At 42.1% G+C, this 24,068-nt stretch overlaps 2 protein-coding genes across 5 annotated transcripts; both read right to left on the reverse strand.

Annotated features, from left to right (window-relative positions):
* Nucleotides 1-417: 417 nt before the first annotated feature.
* Nucleotides 418-10,900, reverse strand: LOC118399034 (transcription factor AP-2-epsilon). Of its 3 annotated transcripts, none has more exons than XM_035794791.2 (7): nt 10,742-10,900; nt 7,955-8,398; nt 5,398-5,452; nt 3,061-3,292; nt 2,238-2,356; nt 1,779-1,917; nt 418-1,446 (listed from the first exon to the last, which is right to left on the reverse strand). In XM_035794791.2, exons 1-7 carry the CDS (start codon nt 10,784-10,786, stop codon nt 1,185-1,187), a joined length of 1,296 nt encoding a protein of 431 aa, XP_035650684.1. In that variant the 5' UTR covers nt 10,787-10,900; the 3' UTR covers nt 418-1,184. The 3 variants fall into 3 exon arrangements, with proteins under 3 accessions (XP_035650684.1, XP_035650685.1, XP_035650686.1); XM_035794792.2 differs by lacking the exon at nt 10,742-10,900 and adding an exon at nt 9,745-9,990 and having other exon boundaries at nt 7,943-8,398; XM_035794793.2 differs by lacking the exon at nt 10,742-10,900 and adding an exon at nt 9,745-9,990 and having other exon boundaries at nt 419-1,446.
* A 7,293-nt stretch (nt 10,901-18,193) lies between these two features.
* On the reverse strand, nt 18,194-23,526 carry LOC118399035 (neurochondrin-like). Of its 2 annotated transcripts, none has more exons than XM_035794795.2 (3): nt 22,923-23,526; nt 19,401-20,572; nt 18,194-18,480 (listed from the first exon to the last, which is right to left on the reverse strand). In XM_035794795.2, exons 2-3 carry the CDS (start codon nt 19,635-19,637, stop codon nt 18,280-18,282), a joined length of 438 nt encoding a protein of 145 aa, XP_035650688.1. In that variant the 5' UTR covers nt 19,638-20,572; nt 22,923-23,526; the 3' UTR covers nt 18,194-18,279. The 2 variants fall into 2 exon arrangements, with proteins under 2 accessions (XP_035650688.1, XP_035650689.1); XM_035794796.2 differs by having other exon boundaries at nt 22,305-23,526.
* Between the last annotated feature and the right edge of the window lie 542 nt (nt 23,527-24,068).

Raw genomic sequence — 24,068 nt, forward strand, 5'->3', positions numbered from 1 at the left:
CCTGGGGTGCAAGTTCGCATCAGTAATTATTTTGTGTGAGAGAAAGCGAGGTGGGTAGTGTGTCTACAGTTAATCACAAGTGGTGAATTGCTACTTTTTCAGAATATTCTGTTATTGTAATGATTAGCAACAAATATCTATATTTTTACTTTTTGTAAATATTTGAATTTAATATCTTAAATTATTCTTGAGATTTTTTATATCATTTTCTAATCACCAGAAATTGTACTTTTTTTAACCATTAATATTTTGAAGATAGATCTATTTTATGGCCCGTGGCTTGTAGGTATTAAACTCCTGAATAAATAAACGTATTAGAATAAACCTTGAATTGACATTAAAAATATTGCCGTAGGAAAAGCATCCTTTCACCATCGACAGTGAATGATAAAACATGATACCCAGACAGTCCGCATCAGTTATTCTTTAATAATATATTACATTTATGCCGTAATACAATAATTATAACAGTAATAACATTAATAATAAACATACACAGTAAGTACAAAATGATTCGTTTTTTTTCTTAATTTACCCACACCTACCCTCCCCTTCAACCATAGCTGCCTCTGACACCACGCCCCCATGCCCACCCCCAAAACCTCAATTACCCAGCAGCACCCACATAGAATCGTAGTACACAAACTTCCCATCCTATGGGGTGGAGTTGGACAGTAATCCAATGTCCAGATGAGGAACAAGCAAAACTGAGAAAGTTGGTTGTAATGGATATGGCTCATCTCTTGTGACGAGATGTTTTCAAAGTGGGTCCAAGTCCAGACAGTCAAACAGACCTTGAAGGGAAGTAAGCATAGAGATAAATAGTTGTATCTCTTTGGGAAGTAGAGGGGGGAAAAGCAGGTTGGGGTATCATCTTGACAGTCAGACAGGGACAGAAGACCAGAACTCATCCAGAAAATGTCATTGGCAGTTAGAAATGGACACTGCCTAGAAAACCAGCAGCCCAGAAGAAAAAGTCCATGCGTCTTTGAGTGAGGTGGCCGACACATATACAGCACAAACATCACCACGCCCTTCCCTGTGAGGGATCGGGCCAGAGCAGGAATTTCAGAAAGAAAATCTCAGTTATTGTCTTCATAAAGGAGGCTACGAGAAGATGGAATTGAGAACTCAGTCCGTCCGTCAACCTCCAATCGCCATTCTCCTCCAAAGACGTCGTTGAATTATTTGCGGTGCTTCATCTCCTTCTCGTGGTGCCCCTTGCCACCCCCCTGGTCCTTGTCCAGCATTTTGATGGCCTCCACCAGGTAGCTCTGGAAGGCGGAGAGGGCGGCGCAGATAGCGGGGGTACCGAAGCCATGGGTGAGCAGGCTGAAGTGGGTGAGATTGCTCTGGACCCCGTGCTCCAGACAGGGGTTGGGACGACTCGCCCCCAGAGGAGAGCGGTCCTGGGACATCAGGTCCACAAACTCCTTGCAGATATCCCTGAGGGAAAAAGGGTAGGAGAAGGGTTAGAATTCTTCAATGCTAACGTTAAGTTTTGAATAAAATGTTCTTCATTATACCCGTCAACATTTTCAGGTCAACATGTAACAATGTAATGGGACGATAATCACGGTCATTAAAACTGTACACATTTCCTAAATAGCTGTCTGCTTAAGTTGAGCTGAAAATCTTTTTTAGTTGGTGTCTACCCTTCACTCAATGCACACTATATATATCTGTTTGTATATGCGATACTGGAGATTGTTCAGTATTAGTGAGACTATCTACTGTAAGAGTATACTAGGCCCAGACGGGGATTATGAGACACTCACTTGGTGGCCAGCAGCATACTGCGTCGTGTGGGAAGCTGCTCGGGGTCACTCTGCCTACACAGATACTCTGCTGTCGCTCTGGCAGGGAACTCAGTCTCGCACACATACCCAAAGTCACGGGCCAGGTGGACTGCCTCACCTGGAAGAGATAGAAAATAATGATCGGATGTCAATTTGGAAGGTTGGCAGGAAATAAGGCAAAACATAGCTCTTTGTGTGGATTCGCCATCGGGTGATGTTACTGAAGGGACATATGTTGTTATTACTTTATTACCAATTTACATTCAATTTAATTGTGCAAATACATTTTTGTTGAAAAGTGAATTACAGTGGCAGTAGATTTTACTAGAGATTTTTACTCAGCGATAACTGGGAATTATGTCCTCTACTTAGATTTGTTCTTTAAATCTGTGTGTGCGTGTCTGTCAGTACGTCTAAAAGTCACTGTGGGCCCCTTACCCTCCACTAGAGCCGTCAGGAGGGTGACGTTGGCGGCCTTGCGTCGCCCGGCGGGGAGATTAAGCCCGATCTTTTCCAGACGCTCTCTCAGACAGCGCCCGCCATTCTTTGACTTTGCCCTGGAGGGAGGAGACAGGAGACAGAGAGAGCAGCTTAAGACCTGTCTGTGTGGCCACGTAACAAACCACGGAGCCTAGTCCCTGGCTGCTCACTGAGTGTCCCCTTGGCCATAGTCTAGTGCTGCTGCCACTTGAGGGTTTCATTTCATACCCAGCCATCATCATGTCCTGAGACATCTTAAGGCCTGTCAATAAAGACGTCTGGCTGACATGTCTATGGACGCATCTTAAAGACACCTCAAGACATCTTAAATATAGAAGACGTCTTAGAAATAATAAGACGTTTTAGGACACGATAAAGAGTATTTCTGTGATTCCATTGCTTTTTACCCTTTTTTCTACAGTTAGATATGGTGCTGAAGAATTTCATAGTAGGCAATGATTTGAAATATGAACCACTGCAATCTAACGTATGAACAACGGACAGGAAAAGCGCTTCATTAAAAAAAAGCTGCATTAAAAATTAATAGAGGAATTTAAAATGTTTTGTATAATGTATGCATTATTACAATCTCTGTGGAGGAGTGGGACTTTTCTCACTGGATACATTAAGCAATCAGGGGTGACAAATAATGTATTCTATGGTTCAGAATACATGAATATATCTATTGTTCAGACTTTCCTTATTTGATTTATTATCATGTGTGAAGCCTGTCCACTGTTTCGCTCTCCCCACCCCTAACTCCAAACCCCACCCCTCTCACCTGCGGAGGACTCCGCCCAACAGGGAAGCGTTCAGGCACTCAGGTGGGGCCAGACGTCGCTGCACCTCCCCCACGGTGACCTTGTACTTGGAGGTGGAGCTGAGGAGGGAGAGGCGGCCGGGGACGGAGCAGAACACCTCCCCTGGGTTGGACACGGAACCAATCCCTAGACCATCCTTACTGAGGTGAAGAGCCGACAGGGAGGAGCCGTTCAACTTGGAGGGGATGGGAACTGTGGAGGGAGAGGGAGAGGGAGAGGGAGAGGGAGAGGGAGAGAGGGAGAGGGAGAGAGAGAGAGAAATGGCAAGATAGGAAGAGGAGGAGAGATGATATAGGGAGAAAAAAAAGAGTAAAGTTGAATAAAAATCATATTTCCACAATCCTTTCTGATATACTTGAAAAATGGTCATCCTTGATGTTCTAATGAAAGCAATGTGTTTATCACATGGATAATAAATTCAGTGGCACATTTACAGCTCTAATTCTGGTACCACTATTGTTGTTGTTGGGGTCACAGCAGCTGGGTGCCATGTTTCTTTAAGTAACACATCTCATATAAAACTTATTCACTACTTTCACAGTCACTTTTCTCTGACTGCTAAGCTTGAAGACCTTCATTCTCAAGTACTGAGTGTTGCTAGAACTTCAATTGCCACTTTACAGGTTTAAAATCTGGGAGAAAATGGGGCAGGCAACACTATCATATGAATGCAAATTATAGAATTGCTGTGCCTAAGAAAGCATTTGAACCATCAAAATCGAAGCTTTGTGGTAATATCTGCCGTTACTTGAGAGGAGTATTCGGAAAATGATTACGATTTAAACTGCCATTCAGTTCCTAATAATGATTTGTGTTGACGTAAAAAAAAAAATTAGTCCCCTTAGCTTTTTCATTTGTGCTCAAACATCTTTGTTACATCATCTTTTAAACCTTTAATTTGTTTTCATGAGATTAGCTGGTGGAGCCCACTAATCACACATCATCCCATGCCAGGACTGTGGGCTTGGATCTAAAGGCTGATGAATTGAGAGCATTGAATGAGCCCTTTCCCTCTGAGAGCATGTGTCTGTGTCTGTGTGTGTTATGTACGAGTGTGAATTAATGTGTTTCTATGGTTTAGAAACTGTATCCTCGTATCCTCTCTTGCCCCTGTGTCTGAAAATTTCTCTCTCTCTCCCTCTCTCTCCCTCTCCCTCTCTCTCTCATATATAATCTATACCCAGCTCCCTACTAACCTTATCCCTTTGGCTCAGTGCATCCTCCCAGTGACTAGCTATGCTGTTTCAGAGTTATTATCTCTGTGCCTACTGCCAACTGTGCTAGTGCTGCCGATGTGATGCCGTCTCTCCACTCTCTCTCCGTGGGCGGTGTGCATCTCTTTGCGACGCCCCACTGTGCGGCACAGATTCCCGGACAGAAGGGAGCTCTCTGGATCCCCCATTCAGAGCCAGCCAGGACCGGCCATGGAGCAGCGAAGAGGTCTCTAAGCCCTCTTTCTCTCTCTCTCTCTCTCTCTGTTTCTCTTCTCTCTCTTTCTCCCTCTCTCTCCTCAGATCCCCAGAGCAGCTTATTCGTGTGGGCTTTGAGTTTGTTCTTATGCTCTTAAATCTGTGTGCCATGAGTACGCGCTGTAATTGATACATAGTCAACCTCGGCGAATCACTGGAACGATAGTCATTTCTCACGAAAATGAGTGTTGGTTGCAACATGTTAAGCGTTGTTCATGCATAGACGCCATGTCTCCAGTGTAGTCACTCAAGCTGATTTGGAATTCAACTTGAAATGGTTAATCGTGCCCCTGTGTCTTGTGAAAAATCCTAGTTCTAAAGTGTTGGTAATATTAGAGTGATCATACGCCTGTGAATTTCCCCAGAACTCCTCTTTTATCACTTCTTTCCCCTCCCTTTTTCTTTGCCCCACTTCTCTTCTCTCCTCCTTGCTCTAATCCCCCTCTCTCTCTCTCATATGACCATGAACAGTTCATTAAGAATGACTGCCTTCAGGGTGAAGTCTGCAGCCGAGTATTAGAGGACTTCAAATGAAATAGCAAAACAGAATTATTTATAGTGTGTGTGTGTGTGTGTGTGTGTGTGTGTGTGTGTGTGTGTGTGTGTGTGTGTGTGTGTGTGTGTGTGTGTGTGTGTGTGTGTGTGTGTGTGTGTGTGTGTGTGTGTGTGTGTGTGTGTGTGTGTGTGTGTGTGTGTGTGTGTGTGTGTGTGTGTGTGTGTGTGTGTGTGTGTGTGTGTGCTGGAGGGGTGGTTGGTGTTTATAGGGAAGGCTGCCCACAAACACACACACACACACACACACACACACAGAGTTCTGCCATCCCTTACCTTTCTTAATGACGGAGTGGTCCAGGATGCCCAAGGCTGATCCCTCCTCCATTCCCTGTGTTGGGTAGATACAGTGGGCAGTCAGGATCATTTATTCACTACCCTCACCAGCCAATCTTAAACCATTCTGGGGCCAAGTGCAATCTATAATTTAGCTCTTATCACAGTGTATGAAAATTATAACAGTTGATGGGCAGTTTTGCTACAGTCTCGCGCTTCGTTAGTGCAGTTTATTGAGAAGCCGGCATTCATTCTATGTTGAGGTGGTTATTGTAGGGCCAATAATAATGTATATTCCACTTAGCAGGCACTTTTATCGAAGGCCAAGTGAATACATTTACAGTGTATGTGAGCTCTATGAACAGAGTGGAGTGGTGGTCCAAGACGTTAACAAAAGAGGTTAATTGAACTATTGGTTGAAACTGGCAGTGCAAATATACAATGTTGTGTGATCAGGTAACAGAAAAGACAAAGATTGGCCCAGCTTAATATTGTCTTTACTCTATGAAAACCTGGACATTGAACTGACATGTTTTGTGTTTGTGAGCTGAGGGGGGTCTTAAGAGAGGGCTATTGGCATGAGAATCAATCACTTTGGTAAGTCTATGTCTTTTGCACATTTTATGTTGTGTGTATTTTTGATATGTTTAAGTTGTAAATGAAAAAAAAAACGAATTTTCAATGTGAATTCAAATCGCATCGGAAATTGTGAAAAATGTCATCTTAAGAGACCAATTTTCAAGTCCCTCTAAATCTTTATATAAGGATCTATCTTAAGCCTACATATTTGTATATGGGAGGATTAGGCTGCCTACTTGTCTATTCAGCAAAGACACACAAAAAAGTAGCTTGTTTATACTAACACACTCAGACATCAGGGGCCTGCCATTACTTTTTGTGTTTATATAATTGAACTCCAAAATAAAGTAAACAAAATAATCCCCTATAACAAATTCAACAAACATTTCAACATGTTAAAATTTGAAGTGCTGGGTCATTTCTGGGGTCTTTCTATGATATTCGTCATTTAATGTACTTTCACTGAAATTCTACATGTGTCATGAGAAGTATGTTTTACAAGGGGCTCAAACGTGCGAATTGAATGCATTAATCTAATAAAGGGTCTGTCAAAAGAGGGCGTTTAACACAAACATGCCCTGGATGACTCCATGCCTGCCTGGTTCTTTGTATTAATGACCACGGGAATCAATTTGTTGCGCCGAATTGTGTCAGAGATGCAGGATTCTTTGAACAAATGCGTCTGAATCTGCAGCTGCTTGTGTGTGGTTGACTACTCAATAAATCCATAGCAACGTTGAAACTAATTATTTTTGCTAAATTGAAAATGCATACCATAGTATGTTGAACACTTCTCCCTATGCCTTCAATGGATGTCGGCTAGAGCCATCAACGAAACGTTGGCTTGCTTCATGTGTTTGTGGATAGCCCACAGGCTTAAATCAGCCTTGAATTTTGCCAAACAATTAACAAAACAACTATTTAGTTAGGAAAGAATTACAACATTCCTAATATTATATTTAATATTATTACTATTATGCATTTCGAGGATATTTCCAGATTTTTTTTTCTTCAGGAGATTAACATAAATTATGTTAGTGTTTTCGCTGCAATTAATACATTGTCAATAGGCTATTGAAATTAGAAATAAAGTAGGTGTATGTAAGACAATTGTATAAATCAGCCTATTCATTTGTTGATATTGTTTTGTTGATATTTCCGATATCCATGTCTATTTAAATTTATTGAAAGAAATGGCTTATCCAAATGATCTATTTGAGAATTGCGTCCACAAAGTAGGCTAATATAGTTAAACATATCACTATATGTATTCAAGGTCTAATAATGTAATTGTTAGTTGCTATCAGATGTAATTGTTTGATCTCTGCTCCTTATATTTACCTTAACAACACTTTGGGGATTAGGTTTAACTAATATAATTTTTAAGCTAACGAGACAAGCGAGGCCCTGTAATTAGTGGACCAATTCCATTTAACATGACTAGGCCTACGTGTATCAACGCAATCATCACGTTCCCAGCCTATTTACAAGGCCTATTTAAAAGATGTCCACGGTCTCTAAATAAAGTGTTAAAACGGTGCGTATACTCTTTACAATAAGATCAGGGCGAAGAGCAAGGTCATTTCAATTTGACAGGTGACCACTTCGATACAACTACTAGTCCAAATGTTGGTAAATATGCAATATTTTACAATATGAATTGCATTTACAATTAGGTATGTTGGTAGGGTGGGCCCTTTGGAAGAAAAAACGATAGGCACAAAAATAGGCACAAAAAGAAATGACTATCACAGTAACAAAAGAAAAGTGACAGAAAGAATCCTTGCCATACACACAATTGTTAGAATCGTTGTTATAGATTATTCAATTTAAAAAAATAGTAAACTAATGCAGCAATTATCTACATAATGGGTGCATGGTTTAGGCTTTTCGCTGGAAGGTGACTTTTACGCACGACCAATAGTGTTTGTGAATGAGGGAAGGAATAATAAAAAGGTCCACGCACAAATAAACCCACCTGCATGTCCTCCAGTCCGTGATGTCCAATATGCATTCCAAGAGGACCGTCTCCTAGAGCTGCGGCACCCTCCCCGAGTCCGTGGAGAAGCCGGGGTACACCGGGGTACTCCCGACGGGGGTCGAGGCTTAAAGCCCGGTGTGACTGTGACAATAGCGCCCCCTCGTCCGACCGCGATCTCTGCGAGTGCCATGCCGCTTGCTGATGCTGATGGATGGAGTTGATGGAGTTGTAGGGGTCCGATAAGTGAGAGTATGCAGAGTCCTGGCTCTGGGAGTATGAGAGCGAAGACTGTGGGTATGGAGGGGGGAAGTACGGAGGTTGGAAATCAGAGGCCGGTGTGTGGCAAAGCGGGGGAGCCGAGGAGTAAGCTGCCTGGTTCAGTGAGGAGAGTTGGGACAGTCGCCCACTCGGTGAGGAGCCGGTCAGTCCGTCTGCGCGGTCCTGTGCGTAAATTAAAAAGTTGGTTAGGCTTGTAAATCAACACATGTTATATATTACATACAAATGCGTCGATTAAATGCACCAAATGTCAGGCCTATAATTCAAGTTTAGATATTTATTTTTTTCGATTCAAATGATCTTTGCAAAACTATAAATAGTATCTTAAACTTTATCATAAGCACATTATAATTCGTTATTATTATGTTAGGTGATTAACTGAACTGCAATGACATTTAAATATAACACAAAAAGAAAAGGACGTTAGAAATACAATTTAAATCAGTTCGATAGCCTATATAAAACTGCACAAAACTTAGTCTAACATCTTGACCACAAAACAATACAGTGTATCCTAATATTCAACTATTTAATTCTAAAATGTCCAAATAACTCAAACGGAGGGTTTGATTTGCATGCAGACAGACAGCAGGTTCCCCTGGCATCGCTGCCTGGCAGTGTCAAAAAGGTCATGGCCACTGAGAACCCCAACAGAACAAAGGACAGGTATCTAATGCGCTACAGCATTATGTTGCCCCAGGAAATACAACACTCAATATGATAAAATATGTCACACATTTATGACTACAAGAGCCTATGAAATATTTACAAAATATTGCAAATATTTCCAAGTGAAATATAAAGCGATATAACCTAAACATAACTTCTTTAGCCATTTTGTCTGAATGAATTTGGGAGTCGTGATGTAATAGTGTAATAACATACCATTATCAATGCAGTCATTTTGCAATATTCTCCAATTGTCATGTAGCCTACATTCCTCTCCATATGCATGCACTTCCTGGTTTAAAAAAAAAACGATTTTTCTGAAGCTGGGTCACTCGGATCAATTTTGTTGTTGGAACATTGTCCATTTTTAGAAACGAGCAAAGGGGGGGACTTAAAAGCAAAAGGTCATTTAAAATATGTATACAATTCTAAATGTCAACATATAACTGATAGCAACTAGACTAATACAGGCTACCATCTGTATGCCTTGTACACTTCACATGTTTAGCCGTTTCAACTTTCATTATGCTCACCACAGCAAAACGCAATGGGACTTTTCTCTCAAAGTGTCATCCTCGTTTAGTTGGCCCTCTTTAAATTAATATTTCTACGGACACTTTGATGCGGTCCGATTCTCCCTCCATCTGACATTCCGCATACAGCCGATCTATCCAGACAGCTGACAATGACAGTAGCGGCGCCGCAAGTGCGAAGTTAACGTGACGTATCTGTGCCCACTCAAATCAAGACAAAGTTGTAGAAATTGAAGATGACAAGACCATATAGGACCTAATCTGGGCTGCAGACTAGCGCGTAGTATTGAATGTACAGGGACTCACCATAGCCGAATATGTGTGGACTAACATCTCTTCTGGTTACCAAAAATTCACAGTCTAGGATATGGACGCCGTCAATGTTTTAGCTACGTCACCAAATAGTTATAATCCAAGCTACTTTCATCTGTCTACAAGATCCATGCAGGAAGTAGCTCAAGCTTCTTTTTTTCTTTCTTTTAGAAATGTCTCAACGTGTCAACCCTCAAGCACGTGCGGTTTAAGGATGCTTCTGCGACACGCTGTCAGAAAGTGTCCTAAATTTTCCCCATGCGCGCTACTTATAGGATTCTGAACGCTCTCAACAGAATGAAGGGAGGGGTGGGGGGGGTCCAGTTCTCTTAAAGAGATATTCATTCAGACATTCATTCATTCTCCCACATTTATGTTTAAAAAAAATATTTACCTACCTTTCCTTTCTTTTTAGATTAGACGGTTGTTAAATGTAGTTATTAAACAAGCCAAGCATCCCCCATTTTATTTGCCTCCTGTTTTAAACGCCAAAAATGAGAGGTCTTGTCCCCAGACAATCTAAAAATAATTTTGGCACGCAATATGCATCAAATATCCTACTTGCTAGGCTATGAATCAATATCCAGCCTTCTTTTTTAACTGCCTCGTAATCAAACCATTACGCACGCTATCCATCTGGTTCAACTTTTTGTTAGATGATACAGATAATTCAAAACAACTTTTAAAGTGTTCTTGAAATATATTTACAGAATTTTGAATAATTTAAGAGTGCTGCCTTCTACAATGAGTGAATGTTATTTATAGCATTTCATGCACCCAAATTGGAAAACTTACCATTTGCTAAATCGGTCCTCAAACTCATTATAGCATCAAACGAGTTTTAACACGAGTTCTTGACACTTTACACATACTATTTAAACAAAAGTGTATATTCATTGCAAGCAGCCCTACCAGTAAAAGCACGAGAGAAAACAATTTTCCAAATTCGTTTACCATTTTATAAACTTCAAGCATAGCCAAATAATGTTACCTGAAGACAGTAGGGCTCAGTCTTCGTTCGCGATTTCCAAAGCATGATGACGTTGTTGTAAAGGGCGGCTGGGTTGCAGAGATTAGAGTTAGGATGGAGCAGGAGGTTATAGCGGATACCAGGAGGATGGATAGAGACGAGCTGAAGGTAGACTGAAGAGTGAGTTAGTTGGAGTAGCGAAGCACTAGTTTTGTATGAGTCACATAGACAACATACGGAAGTTTGGGGAGGGGTGTAAGGGCGGGAGGTGAGGGGAGTCAATAGGGCTGCTAAATTGGGGCTGAGAGAAGGTGAGAGTTTCATGCCAAAAGGAAACGTGTATAGATTATATTTACACAATCAGATTTACCAAATCGAATCCATGAAGTTGTACGGCAATTAAGGGGTATGACCATGACATTTTAAGCAAACTGTATAGTGACCAGATTTGAATTAATTACAGGCAAATAATTTTTCTCATTAAGTATTTTTGTAGATATAGCCATTCAAAATGAATTATTAGAAATGTACACTCAACTGGTGTCTTTCTTGCTACTGTATCATTTGAAAACTTTTGTCCGGTATTTGGAGACCCTGCTTTTTTTGATCAATTACATGTATCGGAAATTAAACATCATCGTCATGCAGTGACATTCTCTTTTTGTAAGAATGAAATTAAGAAAGTTAAATTCAGCTAACGGTAACTTGACATTTCGGAGAAAATAAGTCAAAACTAAATTCTTTCAGTTTTATGGATTGTGAATCTCATCTGACAAAAAAACAATTGTTACACTAATATATCAGTGTCAAAATAACTTCAATAAGTAACCCATGCATAATTCAGATATTTACCATGACCCGAAGTGCCACACTGCAGTCAGAATGCCATCTAGTGGTAGAAAAAGCAACATGCATGGAGACATGGAAAGACATTTGTTTACCTTAACTACAGTACCATAAACATTACCAGTGAAAAGTTTGGACACAGCTACTCATTCCAGGGTTTTTCTTTATTTTTACTATTTTCTACATTGTAGAAAAACTATGAAATAACACACACGGAATCATGTAGTAACCAAATAAGTGTTAAACAAATCAAAATATATTTGATATTTGATATTCTTCAAAGTAGCCACCCTTTGCCTTGATGACAGCTTTGCAGATTCTTGGCATTCTCTCAACCAGCTTCACCTGGAATGCTTTTCCAACAGTCTTGAAGGAGTTCCCACACATGCTGAGCACTTGTTGGCTGCTTTTCCTTCACTCCGCAGTCCAACACATCCCAAACCATCTCAATTGAGTTGAGGTCGGGTGATTGTGGAGCCTAGGTAATCTGATGCAGCACTCCATCACACTCCTTCTTGGTCAAATAACCCTTACTCAGCCTGGAGGTGTGTTGGGTCATTGTTCTGATGAAAAACAAATAATAGTGCCACTAAATCGCAAACCAGATGGGATGGCATATCGCTGCAGAATGCTGTGGTAGCCATGCTGGTTCAGCGTGCCTTGAATTCTTTTTATTTATTTTTTTGACCCCCCTTTTTCTCCCCAATTTCGTAGTATCCAATTATTAGTAGTTACTATCTTGTCTCATCGCTACAACTCCCGTACGGGCTCGGGAGAGACGAAGGTCGAAAGTAATGCGTCCTCCGAAACACAACCCAACCAAGCCGCACTGCTTCTTAACACAGCGCTCATCCAACCCGGAAGCCAGCCGCACCAATGTGTTCCGGAGGAAACACCGTGCACCTGGCGATCTTGGTTAGCACGCACTGCGCCCGGCCCACAAGTGTGCCTTGAATTCTAAATAAATCAAAGTGCCACCAGCAAAGCACCATCACACCTCCTCCTCCATGCTTCACGGTGGGAACTACACATGCAGAGATCATCCATTCAACTTTTCTGCATCTCACAAAGACTCGGCGGTTGGAACCAGACATTTCAAATTTGGACTCATCAGACCAAAGGACAGGTATCCACCGGTCTAATTTCCATTGCTCGTGTTTCTTGGCCCAAGCAAGTCTCTTCTTATTATTGGTGTCCTTAAGTAGTGGTTTCTTTGCAGCAATTTGACAATGAAGGCCTGATTCACGCAGTCTCCTCTGAACAGTTGATGTTGAGATGTGTCTGTTGCTCGATCTCTATGAAGCATATATTTGGGCTGCAATTTCTGAGGCTGGTAACTCTAAGGAACTTATCCTCTGCAGCAGAGGTAACTCTGGTTCTTCCATTCCTGTGGCGGTCTTCATGAGAGCTAGTTTCATCATAGCTCTTGAAGTTTTTGCAACTGTACTTGAAGAAACTTTCAAAGTTTATAACATTTTCCAGATTGACTGACCTTCATGTCTTCAAGTAATGATGGTCTGTTGTTTCTTTTTGCTTATTTGAGCTGTCCTTGCCATAATATGGACTTGGTCTTCTGTATACCACCCCTACCTTGTCACAACACTACTGATTGGCTCAAACACATTAAGAAAGAAATATATTCCACAAATGAACTTTTAACAAGGCAAACCTGTTAATTGAAATGCATTCCAGGTGACTACCTCATGAAGCTGGTTGAGAGAATGCCAAGTGTGCAAAGCTGTCATCAAGGCAAAGAAAGGGTGGCTACTTTGAAGAATCTCAAATATATTTAGATTTGTTTAACACTTTTTTGGTTACTACATGATTCCATGTGTAAATGTCTTCAATATTATTCTACAACGTAGAAAATAGTGAAAATAAAGAAAAACACTTGAATGAGTAGGTGTGTCCAAACTTTTGACTGGAACTGTATACTGAACAAAAATATAATAAAACAAAAATGTCCATGTAAAGTGTTGGTCATATGTTTCATGAGCTGAAATAAAAGATCCCAGAAATGTTCCATGCGCATAAAAAGCTTATTTCTCTCAAATTGTGCAGTTGTGTAAAGTACTTACATAAAATAACTACTTAAGTATATCTGAACTTTACTTTACTATGTATATTATTGCCGACTTTAACATGTACTTGAGTTTGAGTTTATTTTATTTTTACAGGGACAGTGCTCATTAATCAACGTTTCAATAAAAGTGCTGGTTTTAGCCAGCCGGCTAATTTTGGGCAAGTTATTAAAAACAATATATACAATCATTGAGCAGTGAGCACACACAGAGCAACATAGGACAAGCAAGACATAGCATACAGACAGAGCAACATAGGACAAGCAAGACGTAGCATACAGACAGAGCAACATAGAACAAAAAGCAGCAAGACAAAATTCATAAAAGCAACAAAGTGTTTCCACACCTCACAAGCTACAGACAACAGACAGCATGGAAAGCGGCAACACACAGCTAGGGATTATGTTCACAAATCTGATTGACCTTTAGCCATGTCTTCATGCATTTTGTGAAAGTGTGATATGTGTTGCAGTTATGTGTGTCTGATGGCAGTGTATTCCAGACATGGGAAGCTCTCACAGAGAAAGCAGATCTACTAAAGGTGCTTTTCCTTAAGGGAACTATACAGTCACCTCTCATGGCAGACCTTGTGCATCTGCTGCCATACGTTTGGGTTTTCTGTTTAACAAAAATACTGAGTGGGGGGGGCAGGCCATTTAGGATCTTGAATACAAGACATGCGTTGGTGTATTGCACAAGATTTTCCCAAATCAGGAGCTCATGCTTTCTGAGGATGTAACAGTGATGATGGCTATTGGGCTTCAAGCACTTTGAGAGCCTGTTTGTAGACAGACTGAATAGGTTTTAATGTTGTACAGCAAGCTTGGGCCCAACTAGTCAAGCAGTATGTTAAGTAGGGGAGTATCATAGATTTGAAGTACAGTTTTGCTACCTCTGTAGTCAAACAATTTAGTATAAATCGGAAATTAGCTAGGTTGAATTTGGTTATCTGAATTAACTTTTTCACATCAAATATGATGCCAAGGTACTTAAAATCAGATACCACCTGAAGCTTCTCGCCTGACACGTAGACATCTGGCTCAGTAGCATCTGTTGCCCTCTTTGTGAACAACATGCAAACATTTTTTTTACATTGAGATGCAAACACGAGTCACTGAGCCACTTTGTAACCTGGACCATTACAGTAGTGAGTTCTTGTGCAGCGTGTTGTTTGCTCTTTGCATGCACATATATCACTGTATCATCTGCATACATTTGAACTTCAGACCCAGTACAGACAGAGGGCAGATCCTTAATGTACAGGCTGAACAGGAGGGGTCCCAGTATTGACCCTTGTGGCACGCTCACATCATAGCTAAGAGTGGGCGACAGCTCATTGCTCACTCTGACACACTGAGTTCTGCCTTCAAGGTATGATTTCATCCATCTCAAGGCATCAGGGGAAAAGTTGAACTTGGTCAATTTTGTGATGAGAATCTCATGGTTAACAGTATCAAAAGCCTTCCTTAGGTCCAGAAGCACAACCCCAACAACGCCCCCTTTGTCCATATTGGACATCACATTTTCCAGAAGAAAGCAGTTGGCCGTTTCTGTGGAGTATTTCGCTCTGAAGCCAAACTGCATGGAGTGTAATGTGAAGGGGCTGTTGTTGAGGTGGTTAATCAGTTGTTCTGCTAGGTACAGGTAGTATACTAATGGGCCTGTAGTTACTCACGTCAGCAGGGTCGCTTGATTTAAAGATGGCCGTTATTATGGCCGACTTCCATACCCTTGGAAACACCCCGAGACCAATAGCTGTGTTGGTGACCTTAGAAATGGGGCCAATGAGTGACTCTTTGTAGTTTTTAAGAAAGGTAGAGTCCAGCCCAAACACATCTTTGGCTTTAGAGTTCTTTAGTGTGCTAATCACTTCACTGCATTCCCAAAGAAAATAATGTACTTTTTACTCCATACCTTTTCCCTGACACCCAAAAGGACTCGTTGCATTTTGACAGGAAAATGTCCCAATTTTAACACTTATCAAGAGAAAATCCCTGGTCATCCCAACTGCCTCTGATCTGGCGGACTCATTAAACACAAATGCTTAATTTGTAAATTATGTCTGAGTGTTGGAGTGTGCCCCTAGCAATCCACCTGGAATTTGAAATGGTTTATACTTTTACTATTTAAGTACATTTTAGCAATTCCATTTACTTTTAATAGTTAAGTATATTTAAAACCAAATACTTTTAGACTTTTACTCAAGTAGTATTTTACTGGGTGACTTTCACTTGAATCAATTTCTATTAGTAACCTGTAACATACCTCGTTCAGTCTCCTCTGGACTTTAAATGGCCCCACAAACCGTGGACCCAGCTTCCGGCAGGGCAGGGCAGGTTTTGGTCGAGAGCCAGACCGCGAACGCTTGAACCATTCGTACATTTGACTCAAAAAGGTAACCAAGGTACAGTTTGGGACTGGTGTATCCATCTATTGGCCCTTTGAGGACATCAACATTTGCCAGTGGATTCAGCACCCTGCTGCTCACAGACTTGATCAGGCTAAGCAAGCTGTCAAGTAGCTTAAGAGGATATACTTGCTCTCCCCCAAAAGCCTTGATGGCCAACTGTACCTCACCCAGCACTGACGTCAAAAAAGTCAGATACAATATGTTTTGAGGATCACTGTACATGGAGTATAAAACCTCAGCCATGTAGCAGTGTTCACTGGACTTGGTGACTGCGAAATGCAGCCTAAGCTCCTCCCACTGGTCCAAAATGTGTGAAACCGCGGGTTAAATGGAGAGCCAACGTGTGGCACACCCCTTGGCTATCTGTACAGGTTTCTGCCCACAGTTGATGTTCTCATATACTGAAAACTGAAAACCAGTTATAAGTCTCTTGTACCAAGTACTCCACACTACGGGGGATGGTGTCATTGGAAGCATAACTTACAGCAAGCTGTAGAGAGTGGTGCTCATGGCGAATAAGAACCAGATATTTGAGGCAATACTCCTCCTTCAGCACTTTATGGACCCCATTGTTAATCCCCGTCATAACAGAGGCATTGTCAGTCCCTATCCCCAGGAGTTTCTATTTTTTAAGACAACACTTCTCGAGGAAAGCCACAGCAGCACGGGGTATAGATTTGGCATTTCCTCCCTCCAACTCAACAAACCCCAGAAATGTTGATACAGTTGCCTGCTTGGTGTCACTAAAGTACCTTATCACAACCCCCAGGTACTTGGAAACACTTACATCCGTGGACTCATCGAGGAGGAGGCTGAAACGCTGCTCACCCACATCTGTGGACTCATCGAGGAGGAGGCTGAAACGCTGCTCACCCACATCTGTGGACTCATCGGGGAGGAGGCTGAAATGCTGGTCACCCACATCTGTGGACTCATCGGGGAGGAGGCTGAAACGCTGCTCACCCACATCTGTGGACTCATCGAGGAGGAGGCTGAAACGCTGCTCACCCACATCTGTGGACTCATCGAGGAGGAGGCTGAAATGCTGGTCACCCACATCTGTGGACTCATCGAGGAGGAGACTGAAACGCTGGTCACCCACATCTGTGGACTCATCGAGGAGGAGGCTGAAACGCTGGTCACCCACATCTGTGGACTCATCGGGGAGGAGGCTGAAACGCTGCTCACCCACATCTGTGGACTCATCGGGGAGGAGGCTGAAACGCTGCTCACCCACATCTGTGGACTCATCGAGGAGGAGGCTGAAACGCTGCTCACCCACATCTGTGGACTCATCGAGGAGGAGGCTGAAACGCTGCTCACCCACATCTGTGGACTCATCGGGGAGGAGGCTGAAATGCTGGTCACCCACATCTGTGGACTCATCGGGGAGGAGGCTGAAACGCTGCTCACCCACATCTGTGGACTCATCGAGGAGGAGGCTGAAACGCTGCTCACCCACATCTGTGGACTCATCGAGGAGGAGGCTGAAATGCTGGTCACCCACATCTGTGGACTCATCGAGGAGGAGACTGAAACGCTGGTCACCCACATCTGTGGACTCATCGAGGAGGAGGCTGAAACGCTGGTCACCCACATCTGTGGACTCATCGGGGAGGAGGCTGAAACGCTGCTCACCCACATCTGTGGACTCATCGGGGAGGAGGCTGAAACGCTGCTCACCCACATCTGTGGACTCATCGAGGAGGAGCCTGAAACGCTGCTCACCCACATCTGTGGACTCATCGAGGAGGAGGCTGAAACGCTGGTCACCCACATCTGTGGACTCATCGGGGAGGAGGCTGAAACGCTGGTCACCCACATCTGTGGACTCATCGAGGAGGCTGAAACGCTGCTCACCCACATCTGCGACCAACTTTTTCAGAAAGTATGGTGCTAGAACATCATTAATCATTTCTGTGTACTTTGTCCTGTGCATTTTTAAGTGGGTAGCAGCAGTGGAGTCTGCGAAAGTGTAAGATGAATTTAGTTCTTATGTTTAGTTTAGTTCTTATGTGTTCATTAACCCATTCAATTAAAACACTCAGTCCGCTTCTAAGAATTTGTAAAGTTCTTATTTGCATAAAATGGACAGAGACCAGCCACCAAAATTAGCCAATAGCATTTATTCTCGAGAGCTCTGGTCATAATACCATAATACGTTTCTAACAAGGAACAGGAAGTCCTTGTTCTAATTCTTGACTAAAACTACCTTGGAGCAGTCACATACAGACATCTCTGACATCCAACTGGAAAGAACCTGGAACTGACTCTCTCTGCAGATGGCTTCTGGCATAGCCCATCAGGAATGGCAAGAGGGCGGTCACTTCCTCCTTGAAACAGGAAATCTCTTCTGTGAGCCAGGCGCAGAGGGAACGGATTGTGGTGAAAATGAAGGGGTCGCCGTAACGACTCGGATCAACCTGAGGAAAGAGGTTTAAAAGTTTGTTTCAGAATCAGTTAGCATTCTCAGTCATGAGTACTGAGTACTCTTTGAGCAAAGCTGAAATAGTGTGTTATAATGTATTGGGTAAATCCATTTGAATTCAATAACTTTTTGAACAAAACCATCAATATATATTTGCCCATTGTAGTGCTCAGAGAGTTACTGTTTGGACCTGAATGCCACAATGTAAATGTGCTCAAAGTTGACCTACTTGCATACCCCACAATACCATGAGATATGACACCAGAGCTCCGGGTCTCCACTTCACGGCTCTGTATGGGTTTGACTGACAGACGTTCTGAACTTGAGCACCACGTACAGAAAGAAGTTGCCCCGATCCCTCCCGCTAATTGGGCAACTTTAGCAAATGTTTTGTTGTCTGAGTGAGGGAAATGCTGCAAATTACAAGGACACTATGTATTTTGAATTATGATTATTTTTTTTTAACTAGGCAAGTCAGTTAAGAACATCAATGACGGCCTAGGAACAGTGGGTTAACTGCAGAATGACAGCTTGGGGATTTGAACTTGCAACCTTCCGGTTACTAGTCCAACGCTCTAACCACTAGGCTACCCTGAGACGGTGAGGATTATAACAATTCACCACACACACACACACACACACACACACACACACACACACACACACACACACACACACACACACACACACACACACACACACACACACACACACACACACACACACACACACACACACACACACACACACACACACACACACACACACACACACACACACACACACACACACACACACACACACAGTTATCTTGTGGGTGACATGATTTTAATTTAAACTAACTATACTTTCTTACAGACACTGGCTGGCGAGTATAATGAGTATGAATGCATCTTGTTTGCCTCGTTCTCTTACCTGCTGCAGGTGATAGATGACTGCCGAGAAGGCCTCCCCCAGAACCCGGAGGACCTGCCTGCTCTGCTGCAGACTGAGCCCAGTGATGGCTCTCTGATGCTGGGCATTGCTCTGCTGGGCGACTCCCTGGCTGCTGCAGGCCTGCTCCATGGCCGCCTCCATGACGCGGTAGCAGGAGGTGAGCGACTGTTGCAACTGGGGGCTCAGTTCTGTATCGGGGGGCTCCTCCAAGTCCATCACCTTTACACAGGCCCGGTTTACCAGCAGGCAGCAGAACTTAGGTTGCACCACAGGCTCCTAGCTGCACAGGTCCAACAGGCAGGTGGAGAGGACTAACACAGGGCCTAACTTACCTGGTGTCAGTTTGGCCTGCAGCATGGGCCTCAGGGCCGCCCATATGCTGACCATAGTTGGCGTTAGGTCAGTATTCTTTGGTGTCCCACCTGGCAGGGGGAGGAACTGCGGCACCAGGACACACATATCGAACTGGGTGTGGCCGGTGGCTTGGCAGAAGTCTTGTGAGACTCTGGCCAGGAGATAGAGGTCGGCTGGGTGCTTACACCAGGCTCTCTCTGGTTTTTCCTGAGAGGAGGGTGCCCAGGAGGGGTAGTCCCTTTTCATGACTCTGTTTCTGCTCCAAGGCCCGATATAAAGCTGTGGCAGCACGCCTTACCAGGAGCTGATCTGGGACCCTGGGTAAAGCGCACACTGTAATCAGAACCTGGTAACAGTCTGTAGCCAAGGCCTCAACCAGTTTGATTGTTGAATGGGAAGTTGTAGCTCCATTCTCTGCAGTACCGTCCTCAGAGCCTCTAGGGCTCTTCGCATCCTGAGCTGGTGCTTTGACTCCTGCGGTCTCCCGGTAGTGTTCGTGCTCTGTGATGACTGTTCAGTCTGGCTTGGCTGGTTCCATCTCTTGTCTAGCCTGGTGCTTGTTTCTGTGGGCTCCATTTGGGCCCATCGACCAGCAGCCCTAGCAAAAGAGGGATGGTGGTGAGGAGCTGAGGGCAGCCAGCAGAGCTGTGCCCAGAGACAGAAGCTCCTCTGGGGGCAAGCCGGAGGCGTCACTCCCCCAGACTGCAGTCACCAGCAGGCGAACTGGAAGACTCAGCGCCACCGCCTCAAAGATGCGCCACAGCGTCGGACTGTCGAGCTGGCCACAATCGTGTGATCTACAGAACAGAAAGGATTGTGAATATAAGGTTGAGAAAATGTTTACCAACAATACCAGAATCAATAGAATTCCTAAGGGTTGAGTGATTAACCGAAATGAAGGTTATTTTTTACCAACATATTGACCAACATATTGCAGTTTCTCTAGAGATAAAGCCAATCCAATCTTAACTGTGCAATGAGGTAGGGAGTTGTAGTACATAAAAAAAGTGACAATGACAATAATCCACTGCGCATCTACTGGTCTGTGTTTATTTTATGCCAGCTACTGAGGAGACATTAGAATGTACAATCTTGAGGGGGATATAGAGAGCCACTGTTGCTTCACAAGGTGTCTTTACCTGAAAATACATGATCTAAATGATTGATAGTTGGTATTCAGCAGTCATAATAATATGCCTTATTTACTTTGAAGAACTACGAAATAGGGATTTTTGTCAGACAGCAGAGGCAGCAGCTTTATAGAGATGAGACGACGACTTGGAACGAAATAAAGTCTTCAAATAAAACAAAAGTAATATACACAAATGAAACATTTGATTAAAGTAATGTGAATAAATGATGGTTAATAAGTGATAAGCAGTAATAGGCAGTCACTACCATCATGGGACATTTATTAACCATTTTATTGTGTTACAGCATTCAACCAAAATAATCGAAACCCAAGATAATTTTATAATAATCGAACCAAAATCAAACCGACCTCAAAAAGCAATAATCGCTCAGCACTAACAATGACATATATTTCTCACTCATTTGACCACTTGGAGAGTTTAAAAATGCTCTCAAACAATTTAACCTGCCAATCTAGTCTAGAGCCTCCAGTGTATGTGCAGCAGACAACGTTTGACGTCCGTACTTTTAAAGGATGCTAACATTACCGTTACCTTATTCCTTAAGGTTCAAGGAACTTATATCACTTCAGAGGTAGACTGGCTCTGGCTGCCAAAACAGCCAAATACTCCATCTAAAAGTTAACTGATTCTCAATTGCGATATGGTTCTGTGGCTGTTCCACTGGATGTCATAAGGTGAATGCACCAATTTGTAAGTCGCTCTGGATAAGAGCGTCTGCTAAATGACTTAAATGTAAATGTAAATGTGGTTCTAGAAACATAAAGCACTTTACTTTCAGAACACATCAAAATAATTTCACAAATGCAAAAGACACACTTACTGTACACCAGTAGTGGTGCCAGCTGCTGTTTACGATGAGGGAGGACACAACACATTTTTTTCATGAGCATGCCTTTTTTTAATTACAGGATATTGGATGACTGTCATTCACATTCCTTTCACCCAGATCAATGTAACATCGATAGGTTTAGGCTACCTCATGATATTCAAATTTTACCTGCACCCATTATGAGTTTGCTACAAACTTGACTATGAATTAAAGTTTACAATGTAGGTGCACAGGTTAAGAGAAACATTTGAGTAATCAAGGTGACAATGACAAATTCAATACCACCTTGCACACTCTTGCCTGTATCTAGCTGATCTAGGGTGTAATCATTAATCCAACAGTTGTAAACAAGTTTCTATTGGACAATTTCAGGTATGTTTATCCCCGTTTCGTTCCATTTGCTTCCGTTTAAGAAATGTTTTCAACAGAATGGGTGGAATGAACACACGCAAACACAGTTCACTTTCATAGCAGCCACATACAAACAGCATGATCACTTTGCTCATTGTATAATTCCTTCTTACATATGCACTCTCCTTCTCTCACCTTTTCCCTTCCGCTTGTGGACTTAAGTGCAGAACACATCAGCTGTCTGTGATCAGATGAAAAAAACACTTCTTGCACTTCTCCTTCATTTTTTAAATCAATTAATTAATTTCTTCAAAACTGTTCATCTATTGTCTCTTTTTCTTTGAGTCAACTACTCATCACATTTTATGCACTGCAGTGCTAGATAAGCCTCTTAAGGCTTTTTTTATAGTCAATGTACCCAGAGATGGATGGAAACTAGCTGTCCTCCGGCTACACCATGGCCCTACCATGTGCTGCTGAGGCTTGTTTATTGCAAAACAGTGTGATTTAATCAATTATTTGGTGACGTGAATATATTTAGGTTAGTTTTACCTAAAGAATATATATATATCAAGTTTCACTATTTTTACACTGCTGTACACTGTTTTAATCAACTTTATCGCAGTTTTCACAACAGGTTTCTGGCGGCCTTCTCCCTTTACACAGGTGTTAGGCGCATGCTAGATAGCTAATTAGCACAGGTGGTCCCTCGCGCTGTAACCCTAAAAATGTGTGTATCAATTTAACGTTGTCTTTTGAAAATGATTTCTGACTGATATGAAAGATGAGGTCCTTATGCTTCCCAAACCGTACCGCAAGCGATGAGTGGTAATGTTCAGACGGAGCGTTGGGGCTCTTCCCCTGTTCCATACAGAAGACGCATTTCATCACTTTAGTGTAATGGAATGGAACTGAGAGTCATTCATGGTCAAGGGGCTAAGCTAACTCATATTGTTTACGTTCCGCGTACATATATTTTAGCATTTTATTTGGCATACATTAAAAACTACTGTGATAAAATAATACATGGAAATAGTGCAAGTAGCTACAAATATTCTCGCATTTAGGCTAGCTGCGCTCTTTAGTTATTCATTCAACTTTCCGCACTGCACATGAAAATGAGATCTACCGTAGTCAGCTGTCAAAACAAAGATGGTTACAACAACCAATCAACATTATGGTTACAACAACCAATCAACATGATTAAAATATAATAATCGGTCAATCATGATTAACTTCTTTGACATGTAAGGTCGACATTTTGGTTGGTGTTCCGGTTATATTTTTGTATTGGCAAAGCGAAATTGCACATTATTTCCAATTTTAATGCAATTACATGGCTGGGCGAGACCGAAATTATTGGATTAATCGTGTTCAGGTTTATTTCCCAGTGAAGGCGCAACCGCTGCAAACAAGACCTCTGAGAAGCCAGCAAGAATAAGCAAGACCGAGCAAGGCCGTGACATCGGCGATTTTCCTTGAAAATAAAAGTCCCGCAATGAAGATGGTAATAAATTATACAAATGGTCGAAATTCATAACATTTATTTTGGAAATGTTTTTTATTTTGGACATTTTGTTTAACAATATCAAAAAATGAAAAAAAGTTAATAGGTTTGATAGCACAAATCTTATTATAACAATAGCAATATTGTTAACACCATTAAAAGTAATGATTACTAGATAGTTATTATTGTAACATCAGCAATACAAATAACAAAACATTATTTATAATGCTAGTGTTAATAATAATATATTAGGCCTATAGGCCGCTAAGGTCATTAACAACATTTGATAATAATAATAATAATAATAGGCTAATATATTAATATTATAATAACAAACTTTAGAAAACATTTAAATCCCATTGTTATTTAGCACATTCCTATTGCACGATGTTCAGTATGTTTAAAAAAAAAATTGGACATGCATATTGCACCGTACATAATTGCCTATATGT

This window comes from Oncorhynchus keta, chromosome 20 (assembly GCF_023373465.1).
Source record: "Oncorhynchus keta strain PuntledgeMale-10-30-2019 chromosome 20, Oket_V2, whole genome shotgun sequence".
NCBI lineage: Eukaryota > Metazoa > Chordata > Actinopteri > Salmoniformes > Salmonidae > Oncorhynchus > Oncorhynchus keta.

Excerpts from the sequence above, each read along its gene's own strand:
- LOC118399034 (XM_035794791.2), bottom strand. The coding sequence starts at position 10,786 with ATGCTTTGGAAATCGCGAACGAAGACTGAGCCCTACTGTCTTCAG. Across the intron at positions 3,293-5,397 it reads CCACTCCGTCATTAAGAAAG|TTCCCATCCCCTCCAAGTTG; the intron begins GTAAGGGATGGC and ends CTCCCTCCACAG. Across the intron at positions 1,918-2,237 it reads CCTGACGGCTCTAGTGGAGG|GTGAGGCAGTCCACCTGGCC; the intron begins GTAAGGGGCCCA and ends TATCTCTTCCAG.
- LOC118399035 (XM_035794795.2), bottom strand. The coding sequence starts at position 19,637 with ATGGACTTGGAGGAGCCCCCCGATACAGAACTGAGCCCCCAGTTGCAA. Across the intron at positions 18,481-19,400 it reads TCATCTATCACCTGCAGCAG|GTTGATCCGAGTCGTTACGG; the intron begins GTAAGAGAACGA and ends CTCTTTCCTCAG.